Raw genomic sequence first — 11,467 nt, forward strand, 5'->3', positions numbered from 1 at the left:
AAATATGTTTATACGCTAATATTTGTTGAATGGAATTTCTTGGAAGCAAACAATAATTTGTTTTGAGGGAACTTAAGTAGCACAGCTAAAAATGCATAAAAACAACTTTGAACCTTAAATCACACCAAACCAAAATATCTGGAGTCCTGGAGTGATGGCGATCATTTGTGCTGTAGGCAAAAACATCCTTAGTTTAATTTCATCCATATTTAAAATTTATGAATTTTTTATCTGGCAGTAATTAAAAAACTTCAAACAGTTAAGAGTCTTAATGTAAACAAATAAGCATCACGCTCACAAAAACCTTCAAAGTTTATTTCCATTTTCCTTTTTTTTATGAATGGTCAAGAACGGCTATTTGTCTGCTCTTCCTTACTTGGCCATGTGGGTAGTGTCAATATTATCCAGTTGGCTGGCTGACTGGCTATTAGTAAAGTCTTATCTCACCACAACAAATGTCCGGAGAATTTTCACAACTACAGGTAACGCATCGATAATTTATTCCTCCCTGGTTGAGCTTTTACATGTGTTACTATGGAATCGACAATGAATGCTGTTATATTCTTGTATCAATGGTGAAAGTACATTTACAAACTAAAATATTGGAATTGTAATTCAGGCTCATTGGGACCAGCAGCTGGACTGCTTGCTGCAACATACATGAACAAATGCCACAGAGGAGCTGTAGTTGCAGTTTTGACTTTAGGAGTTGGTGCAATGGGTACATTCTATCCTGGGATGAAAGTCAACACCCTAGATCTAAGCCCAAATTATGCAGGGACCTTAATGGGTATAACAAATGGAGTTGGAAATGTCTGTGGAATACTAGCTCCATACATAATTGGATTATTAACAACAGAGGTATTGTTGGCAAATAGGTATTATATATATGTGTGCGTGTACATGTATAAGGTGCTTGTTTGCTTTGAAAGAGTAAGTCATTGCTTCCCTGACTTGGTCTGGCTATGCATGTCACGAAACGCACTGTTCATATCCTTTATGATGTCATATGATTGCTTTTGCTACTATCCTTTCCCTTTGTTTCCTCGTCGATTTGTCCTTTGGTGGGTGGAATAGTCCTGAATGTCATCTCATGGTCAAAGAATCGGGGGATTTGATTCCATAAACCCCCTGCAGATTTCAGTGTAATTTATGTTTCCTTGATAGCTCAAGTTTGACAAGTCAAAATATCCATGGTACAAGTCAAGTTCAAAAAGACTTTTTTACGCTTGTCATCTGCTCGATTCCACCTTCCCCACCATTTCTGTTTGCCCTTTAAATGAGTTCCTATACCTTTTCCTAATACTATGTGAATGAATATGTGTGTTAGCTGTTTGGCAGGTTTTCTCGTTTGAATGTGTGTATATGAATATACAATCAATAAATTATCCCTGAAATTGAATGATGGGCACTATAAAGTGAGTTCTGGTAGGAGGAGGCAAGGCTCTTGTGGGTTTTTATCTCATGAAATCCCTGTAAAATGAAATTGACAGTAGCAGCACAGAATAGGACCGAATTAGTTAGAATAGGAACCTGAAATGTTAGGACAATGTTGAGGATAAGAAAATTAGGGAGAATGAAGAGAGAGATGGAGAGAGAAAAGATGTTTTAGGGCTGTGCAAGGTGAAGTATTCCAGGGATTACTGGAGTGATAGTTATACAGTGATATTCTGGGGAGGGGAAGAGAGCCAGCAAGGGGTGGCGATAATATTGAATAAAAAGGTAGGAATATGAGCAGTTAACATAGAGCAAGTAACTGGAGAGGAAGAGAAATGTGGAGAGGGAGTGAAGGAAGGAGAGAAGGAAAGAGGTGGAAAGAGATATGCTTATCAAACAAAGAGTCTGCTTTTAGCTTGCACAAAGTATCTATTTCATGTAAAAGCAACTTCCCTCTCATGTGGAATCTTCCCTGGGAAATGGGAATAAGCAGTAACCATTATATACTTGTTTTGACTGTGAGAATTAGTATACATAAGTTCAAGTTTCATATTAAGTCTGCAATTTATGGTGTCAAGCATAATCATTCTAAATTTAGTCAATAACATTATGAAGACAAGTCTTCTTAATTGATATTAGTACAGTTAGGCAGTAAAAATTTCATTTTTTCAAGACATATTTCATTGCACAAAGAGTGAAATGAATTTTGATTGGTTAATAAATACCTACTCTCTTTCGGGATATATTATTATAGAACTATCCAAGAAACCTTGCTGGTAAAACAAAAGTTGGAGCTTCATTATGGCTTGTGAAGATTTAGGTTTAAGAATGGGCAATGGAGTTGCCAGTAATTTTTGTTAACAGCAGTGATGATTTCAAATCATTGCTTTTCACAACATTCCCCTTCCAGCACAACTGGTCACCAGTTTGCTACGAGCAGTCTGAGTGGAAAGACGTGCCTTTGCATGAAGTGTGTTTTCCGACTTCTTAACACGGCGCGATGGAGCGTTCGCTTGAACAGCAACACGCCATCAAGTTTTGCGCGCAGCTTGGAAAGAATGCAGCCGAAACATTCCAGATGCTTCAAAGGCCTTCGAGGATGACTGTAATTCAAGGTCACAGCCCGGGAGGTGGCACAAGGCACTCAAGGAGGACCGCGAGGAGGTTGCCGACAAACCCCATACTAGACGCCCAACAACGGCCAGAACCGACAGAAATGTGAATCGTGTGCGCAAAGTTTTGCATTCCAATCGTCCATTGAGTATCCAGCAAATTGCTGACACCCTTCACATGTCCACATTTGCGGTACATGGAATAGTGACCGAGGATCTGGAAATGCACAAGGCCTGCGCAAAGTTTGTGCCGAAAGTGTTGACAAAGACCAGAACGAACTTCGAGTTTCGTGGTCAAGAATTGTTGAATTTCATTCAAAATCAGCAGGACTTTCTTAACTCTGTAGCTACACGTGGCACATAAAACGATCCCTCCGCCCCAAGAAAGCACAAATGAGCAATTCTCACATCAAAATGATGCTTATTGCCTTTTTTGATGTCCAAGGAATCGTCCATTTTGAATTTGTACCACAGAGAGAAATTGTCAACTCAGCCTTTTACCTGGAGGTGCTCAAGAGATTGAAATGTTGAGTTGCGTGTGAGGGCTGGCATCAAAGACACCGTCAAGCTCCACCATGCCCCAAGCCACACATCCTTCATCATTCGTTAGTCCCCCATCCCCCTTACAGTCCCGACTTGGCTATGTGTGACTGTTTTGTTTCCCCAACTGAAAAGAGAGCTGAAAGGAAAGCAATTGGGAGGGAGACCGTGGAAAACATCCAAAAGTATGTTACTATAATCCCGAGACACATTCCAAACGAGGAGTTTCAGGATGTCCTCCAGGCGTGGCAGACACATCTCCGGAAGTGTATTGATGTAGGGGGAGAGTATTTTGAAGAATTTTAAGCATTTGAACAAGTATGATCTATTTTTTCCTGAGAATCCACGTTACTTTTATTATGAACCCTGTGTACTGAAGCTACATTTTTGGCATATATTTAAATTCATTTTCAATTTAATCAATTGCCATTCCATGACCTTCTATTTATTCTCTTTTTCAAATGGTGTATATTAATTCACTCATTCACTTATACATATGTACTGATTTATGTATAATGTTGCATTATCTATTGGTTCCTTATCATAATGCATATAAAGGTCTTGATCAACATTTGATAATGGCAGTTTTATTAATGTTACAGGAAATGACAAAATAAGTTAAACATTTATAATATTACTTTCATATTTCTCATTACTGAAGAGCTACCAACATTAAGGAATCCCTAATTTTAATAATATTAGATATGTAACATACAAGTAATACACGCACTTATTAATTAGGTATTGAATGTGTTTGTTGATATTTTTTGTGATATGCTTATCAGATAGGATTAGTTTTATATTATACTGGTATTTTATTAAACAGTATTTTTCATTATTTCATCTTTTACACGTACTTGAAACCAACTAAGAAAATAATTGTTGGTACCATATTCATCCTATTATTATACAAATATTTTCTAAGGGACTTAACATTACTGAGTAACTAAATAGTCAAAATTTATTTTTCAGCACACCCTGGAAGAATGGAGAACTGTGTTCTATATTTCAATAGCAATCTTAATGATTACAAACGCTGTTTTTGTGGCTACAGTTTCTGGAGAAACGCAGATATGGAACAATTATGACACCAGCCCACCAGAGATAACAAAAGGTAGAATTATTACCTCCTAACATCATACTTCTGTTCAGTTTTTCCATAAACGTCACCATAACTCCCTTTATGCCAAAGAGGATTAACTAGAATTTGCAAGTTGCTTTTTTGATCAATTAATAGATGACTAACGTATATGTATAAATTACACTATATATATTTCTATATATATAAGCACATTTTTATATATGCCCAACGTTTGTGCTAAGCTTCCCCTCTCCTCTCTTTCCAACAGTCATTTTCTTGATTGTGCAATGCCCCCTCCCCTTCACTACATAACCTATCTTTTCAAACTCCTCAACTATCAACTTAGTCTATTGGCTCCCGTCCTTTTGACCCACCCCAAAACCCTCTCCCCCCATATTTCACACTATATATATCCTTTTGGAATGCCCTTACCCTTTCTCACTTCAACTATTGTTGCCGTGACGATTCACCTTCAGTATGCTGAAGAGTGCTACTTTGTGGCCGAAAGATACGTATTCACCTTTCTTATCCCTTTCCTTTTTACCTTTACCCCATCCTTGACTTGAGGCGTTTGCCAACTACTCTTATTTGTCCTTTGTTTAGAAAGGTAAACTGTTAACGGCTATTGGAGTTTTTCATTTATTTCACACAAGTATATGGTTACATACAAGTATATACATACACGTACCCACATATGCATACATTGAAATGGATATAAGGAACAGGGATAGGAACATATTTAAAGAAAAACACACCAACGGTGGGGACGGTAGAATCGAGCAGATCACAAGTGCAAAAAAGATTCCTTGATCGGCAGTTGAACCATGGATCTTCAACTTGCTGGGCCGATGCCCTTAACCCTTCAGCTATCGAGCAAATGTAAATTACACTGCTATATCTGCGGGGGGTTTATGCAACCAACTGCCCTGATTCTTCAGCCGAGAGTTGACATTGGGGAGCCATTTCACCCACCGAAGTAGAAATGGACAAGGACACAATATATACGGAGCCTCTGAAGCATCTAAATCCACTAATAATAATTAAGGGAAGTCATCAAGGTTTAGCCAACTGCGGCCACAGTCCCTCTCTGCATTCTTTTCTTTAAAGATCTCATGTTTGTTTTGACTCTCACCTGAACTTAATTCAGAAAATAAATAAGTTAGTTAGTGTGACAGCTAAGACTTGGAAAAGTGATGTACAAAGCTAAAAATGAAAACCTTTACCGTTCCATCAAGTGTATTTTTTAAAAGAAGGTGAAATATTTTTCAGTTTAAAGAAAGGAGAAGACACTATGAGAAAATTAGACTTTATTCCTTGGGTGGAGGTTTTAGAAATATACAAAAATATAAAATTCCAAACAAAAATATTTTCAGGATCTCTTTACTAATTACAGATTCTTGATGTCTCCCAATTTAGAGCTCAGCTGTGATCCTGGTCAATTTGAATATGGAAGCTTTGAGAGCACCAGCAGAAAGTGAAATTGGATAAAATGGCAGTGTTTCCAGTACGAAATGATCACATTTGCAACTTCCCTTGACTTCCTAGTAATTCTTCAATTGCTGACACTTTTTGGTTCCACAATGAATTGCTCTCTTGAAAATACCGGGTCTGAAATCCAAAGAAAAAAATGAAACTGTCTCAAATGACATTTAATGTCTACTTCTTGTTTTATGGGCAAATATGTACTTACAGCACTGTTCAGCATTCTTGTTTTTTCAAGCGATATAAAGTCTTTGAACGTCATTTCTTTAGGATTATTATTTTTAATGAAGGGACACTTATTGGAATGACTTACATGTTCTTGCCTTAAAAAGATTTTAACAGAAAACACTATTAGTTTTTTATAACATAAGTGAATGGCCACTTCAATTGACATTCTCATTTTTCATGTCCACCAAGTGTTTCAAAAGCTCCACACAATTTGTGTGCTTACATACTGTATTGCCAGGGGGATTTATGCAAGTCAGTCATTTTATGCATTTTTATTACACGTGGACAGTGGATTGGTGTACCACAAATGGGTGGCATATTTCCCATTAACAAATGTGAATTCACTGTGGTGATTTTACTTTGACCAGTGATACCAATTACTCACATAACATGAGGAATGCCTATAATCATAACAACGAGAAGTTGGACATTTTTATTACTCACCAAGGATCATCTTCAGGTTCCCATCCATCAAGTTCTTTAAAGCAGACATAACACCTAACTAAGTCTGGCTCCTTGGATGAACCACAATATATAAATCCAGCCTCTGCAAGCTAATAAAATAATGATGCCATATCATTTAAAAATATACATCTAGCTAACTTTAAAGAGAAATGAATTTTGCTGATAATTCTTAGCATTGTGGAGATGAAAGAGGGGTTCACAAATTTTTCAATAAAACAATCATATAAAAATGAAGCAGGTGATGAAAAAATTTATCTAATGATGAAAGAAAAAAATGTCAGGAATCACATGGATGTGCCCTAAGGAAAGTTAAATGTCCACCGAAAAAAATGACCAATTTGGGATCCAAACCTGGAACTTTACCTGGTTAATGTGATTTATAATGGCCATCAACATTAAAATAGTATACTATGTGCAATATTTATGCTTATCACCATGAAAAACCATCATACATTTGATAAGAAACTGTCCCTGCATACTGCCACACACATTAAAAATCTCACTGAAGAGAACTTGAAATTTCACCTCGAATTGAGATACTTTGTTTTATATGAGCCAACATCCTGGTGCAGTTAAAGTGACAAAGTTTGCAGGGTGAATTTTGAGCCATGTATTTTATGAATCTGAGTCTCGTCTTTTCGTTGCTCATAGAGCATCCCACTTTTTAAATAATATTATAGAAATAAAACAAACCAAACAAACCTCCCATTTTAGCTATTTGGTAAACGTTTCCAAATATTCTCTTTCATAGCAAAAGATTGAACTTTACATAAAAAATTCTCGTGTCTAAATAAAGCAGTGCCATTAACTTCCTTAAGTTAATAGCCTTACTTGACTTGGATCTCATTCATGGTAGCACTTTCAACCAGTCATTTTGTATTTTGTCAATTTTTATGGAAAATACTTCATTTTTTCATTGGAATATTTTACTGATGACATCATGCTTCACTAGAACTCAAAAGGTGAGTGAACTATCACTTAAAAACAAACCCAGCAGATTCGGCTGAAATAGTGGTAAGAAATGCCAGCAATTTATCATACATTGACATCTTGTTAACCATTGCTAGTCAGCTATTCCTAAATATTGATCATCTTCCATTTTATTAGCAACTTAAACCGGTCTGTCATGGCAGATTTCTGTAATTTTGACATTTTTAAAACCATAATTTGTAGAATCTGCTACCACCCATTTAATATCTTTTCATGTAAGCAGGGAGTTCTTTTAAATTTTGAACAATGAATTGAACCAAAGGCTATGCTCTCGGACCAACTTCAGGACTCGAAATGAAAGAGAGCACCTTGGAAACAAATTAAAAAGGGGTTCAAATGACTGAAGATCTGTGGCTTTCCAGAAAATGAGATGAACAAGGATATACAAAAATTATGCTAAATAGTCCACTTTATTCTCTAAAAGCATAGCCTCATGAGGACCCATTTCCTTGAGTCTACATACCAAGCTTGTTCAACAATTAGCATTTATTCCATTATATTATTTATTTAGTCTCATTCCTCTATTTCTACAGTTCAAGGAAATGTCAACGATGAGTTACAAACCGGAGAAAATATTTCTCTGGTAAAATAAAACTCCTTCAAGAGGGGGAAGTAATTTTATGGCATCTTACTTATTGGAATTTAAAATTAGTTTAATTTCCAATGGCAAAGGGGATATGACAGCTCAGTTACAATCATCTTTTCCCCACGGTAGAGGGCAAACAAAACTCTTGAACCTTCCAGGTTGTACTGATAGTTCATTCAAATATATTAAGTGAAACACATTAGCCTTCATCATAAATTATTGCTCTTTAAGTTAGTAAACAGCAAATACAATGATGCCAAAAATAGTACGAGGGTCATCCGGAAAGTAGTACCCGTTCGTGCCGCATGAAGTGCTGACGACGCGAGTAGCCGCTGGACGAGGTCAGATAGCTTCAGTGGCTTGTCTGCCTTCTCTGAGCCAAGTTGCGTGACGCTAGCATTGCCTGTGTTGTTTCTGTGATTGTTTACAATGTTTAAAAAAATTGAGAACGCCGCCAGTTGTGAAGTGAGGGCAGTGATTAAATTCCTCAATGCAAGAAACGTTCGCCCATGTGATATTCATCGCCAATTAAAGGAGGTGTATGGAGACAATGTAATGGACGAGTCGTCTGTTCGGCGGTGGTGTCGCAACTTCAACATGGGGAGGGGGAACACACACGACGATGAGCGTTCGAGGAGACCGTCTGTCATTACAGACCAACTGGTGAGCTCAGTTGACGAATTCGTGAGGAACGATCGGCGCGTCACAATTGATGACATCTGTGAGCATTTTCCCAATGTTTCTCGAACAATTGTTCATGAAATTGTTAAACACCATCTGCATTATGCACAAATTTGTGCAAGATGGGTCCCTCGCGTATCTCAATGAGCTGGCGGCGAAGGACTATGCAGCAGGAATACAGAAACTTGTCACACGTTATGACAAATGCCTTAATTTGCTTGGAGATTATGTTGAGAAGTAGTTTAAAGTATCCTCTTTCAAATAAAATTTTTTATGTTTGTTAATATTTACTTTTGTGTCTTTATTTCACGAACGGGTACTACTTTCCGGATGACCCTCGTAAAATGCACTTATTTTTAATTAAAAACATATCCTTCAGAAATACGTATGTGTAAAACTGAGAGGGCAAGTAGACATGCTCAAAGAAAATAATAAAACCTAAGATCAACCAAGATCATGTATGATAATTTTCCAATTAACTATTTTTTCTACCCTATCGTCATGGGGGAAATCCTTTGCGAGTAGTAGTACCACCTAATGGCACAGCCATAAATTTTTACATGTAAATATAGCCCATTGTTCCTACGTGATTTTAAAAATGGAAATAATCCATAACCTAATATTTTTCCACCCACTCAAATTTTATGTAAATGACATAGAATTTGAGCTAATGACAAAATTGATTGCATTAAGTTTACCCAATGAACGCAAGTACTGGCAAACTATATGATATCATATATCCAACAAAATGAAAGTTACCACAACAAGAGTCCTAATGAAGGTGATGTAAATAACAGATTTTATTAATTTGAAAGCAGTATTATTATTAATTAATTATTGGCTTGCCATCAGGTTTCCCAGGGGTCTAACCACCAGAGTTGACAAAGCCCATGACCTTTGGGTTAGCAGTTGATTGCAGTACCCACCTAATTCAGCCAGCATTGAATAAAATAATTATAAGTATGTATAGCCTTATTGGTAGGTTTCAGTGTCATAAATGATAATTTGTTGATGTAAAAATTTGACTCGTGAAATGCTGGCAAATAGGTAACATGATTTTAGATTTCATGTACAAGTGACATAATTTTCAACACCATTTCTTGAGTCATAAATCCTATTTGGACTCCATGGATTAGGTTACTCAGTAGAATATAATCGTCAATTTAATTGCGTAGGCTCTAATTAATTAGTGTAATCACTTTCGCACCTTGCAATTACATTGGATTACCATTACATAAGTGATTTTTTAAGGAAAAGTAGACATTACTAATGTCCTGTCACATCAAGCTCCATACATACTGTTCACTTAAACTCTCAAGTTGACCACACTCTACTGTGGCATGAATGCCAGCTGGCAATGATGAACCCCAACTGCCCAGGTGTATTAGTGAGTTGGCTTCCTTGCAGCCCAGGTGTCCTTTTATGACTCGACAAAAGCTTTTAAAAGCATAAATAGTACATTAATAATTAATTAATTAAACTTAAAGAGGCAAAGGACACCGTAACATCTGATGGAAACCTCTATATTGAGTGAAATCCTTACTGGCAGAGAGAGAGCAAGTTGTGAGATTCTTGCAAAATAATCCCTAGGGCCAACATAATTACACCATATCATTTATCAAAGAGTGTTTCTATGCTATTTGGTGATGAAATGTCTTTTCAAGTAAATTCCCAATCTTATAATCAATTTAACTATGATATCAGGACCTCAGTTGAATATAACTATATGGTGTTCTTTCAATAATTTATTTTTAAATAAAAATACATCATACCTTAAATTTCACACAAAGATTTCTCCACCATTGCAGAGTCCCCTAAAAAAGCTAGAGGACTCGTATATTGAAATGGCATAGACTACTAAGTACCTTGGTCTATGTGAGGATCTGAGTTGGAAACCACATAGAGACAACACAAAAAATGACATTCTTAATGAAATACTTCTTTGAAATAACGAGATTGGATGATAAATATCATTGTATTAATGTATACTTTACGTATTATTTACACTGATACAGTATGCTGTATTTGTCGTACTAAGACCTGTCTTTCCTACACAATTTAACTTTTACCGCTTCCACTTAATGAGCTTTGGACTACCGGGCCCAAAAGAAAATGAGTAATTACTAAAATATACTCGATACTGAAATCACCATTGCATAGTACCTTTTCATTTTCGAATAAGATAGCCCGGAAATAACGAGAAACTCCACACGGCTTCAACATCGTGCACTTCATAACATAGGAGGATATTTTACGTTAATTGGAATTAATAATACTCTATTTGCGAAAAATACTATCTAAAGCTAATACTTTTACGTGAATGTAATTACCTTCTCCGGTGTACAAGCGCAATTTTCGGTAAAGGGCCAATCTTTGAAAGTTTTTAACCTCTCCTCCATGGGATGAAAATCACCTTCATAAAAGATCTTCTCCATGATATAATACCAAAACGGATAATCGTTATTTATCTAGAGGTAGTCAAAAGAACAAAGTGCGCCAAATTACAGAAGGAACACAAGTCTGGTTTATAGATTTATGTTATTTGCAGCTTTAACCGCCAAAAACAAAATGGTAACGAATATTAAACGATGCAGCGTTGCCAAATGTACATCAATCGCGCGTATTCAAGTCTACTGAGTCTACGTCCCTTAATGCCAACAAAGCCGTGCTTATAAATGTTATTTTACACAACTATCGCAATTTTCAACATGCAGCAGAAAGTAAAAACTGAAAATATATTGCATTAGTTTTATAAGGTGTTCGATCTGCCGCATGATGTACTAAATCTGTGAGATCGACGCTTCTCTAAGTAACCATAACAACCCGACACACTCGACAGCTTTTCCCACTTTCAAATAGTATTTG

At 36.5% G+C, this 11,467-nt stretch overlaps 2 protein-coding genes across 3 annotated transcripts in view; one reads left to right on the forward strand and one right to left on the reverse strand.

Annotated features, from left to right (window-relative positions):
- LOC139690142 (sialin-like) overlaps window positions 1-5,675 on the forward strand; it is a 42,195-nt gene extending 36,520 nt beyond the window's left edge. For both annotated transcript variants that reach the window (XM_071587400.1, XM_071587401.1), the window contains 4 exons: window positions 350-482; window positions 620-861; window positions 4,062-4,203; window positions 5,587-5,675. In XM_071587400.1, the coding sequence (XP_071443501.1) occupies window positions 350-482; window positions 620-861; window positions 4,062-4,203; window positions 5,587-5,648 (579 nt within the window). In that variant the 3' untranslated portion in view covers window positions 5,649-5,675. The remainder of the gene's footprint in view (window positions 1-349; window positions 483-619; window positions 862-4,061; window positions 4,204-5,586) is intronic.
- Window positions 5,464-11,152, reverse strand: Det (baculoviral IAP repeat containing deterin). The gene is made up of 4 exons (XM_071587402.1): window positions 10,933-11,152; window positions 6,325-6,434; window positions 5,861-5,975; window positions 5,464-5,778 (listed from the first exon to the last, which is right to left on the reverse strand). Exons 1-4 carry the CDS (start codon window positions 11,035-11,037, stop codon window positions 5,686-5,688), a joined length of 423 nt encoding a protein of 140 aa, XP_071443503.1. The 5' UTR covers window positions 11,038-11,152; the 3' UTR covers window positions 5,464-5,685.
- Between the last annotated feature and the right edge of the window lie 315 nt (window positions 11,153-11,467).

Source organism: Hetaerina americana, unplaced genomic scaffold (assembly GCF_022747635.1).
Source record: "Hetaerina americana unplaced genomic scaffold, ioHetAmer1.1.p SCAF_3, whole genome shotgun sequence".
Taxonomy (NCBI): Eukaryota; Metazoa; Arthropoda; class Insecta; order Odonata; family Calopterygidae; genus Hetaerina; species Hetaerina americana.

Excerpts from the sequence above, each read along its gene's own strand:
- Det (XM_071587402.1), bottom strand. The coding sequence starts at position 11,037 with ATGGAGAAGATCTTTTATGAAGGTGATTTTCATCCCATGGAGGAGAGG. Across the intron at positions 5,976-6,324 it reads GAACCTGAAGATGATCCTTG|GCAAGAACATGTAAGTCATT; the intron begins GTGAGTAATAAA and ends AATCTTTTTAAG. Across the intron at positions 5,779-5,860 it reads CAAGAATGCTGAACAGTGCT|ACCCGGTATTTTCAAGAGAG; the intron begins GTAAGTACATAT and ends TTTGGATTTCAG.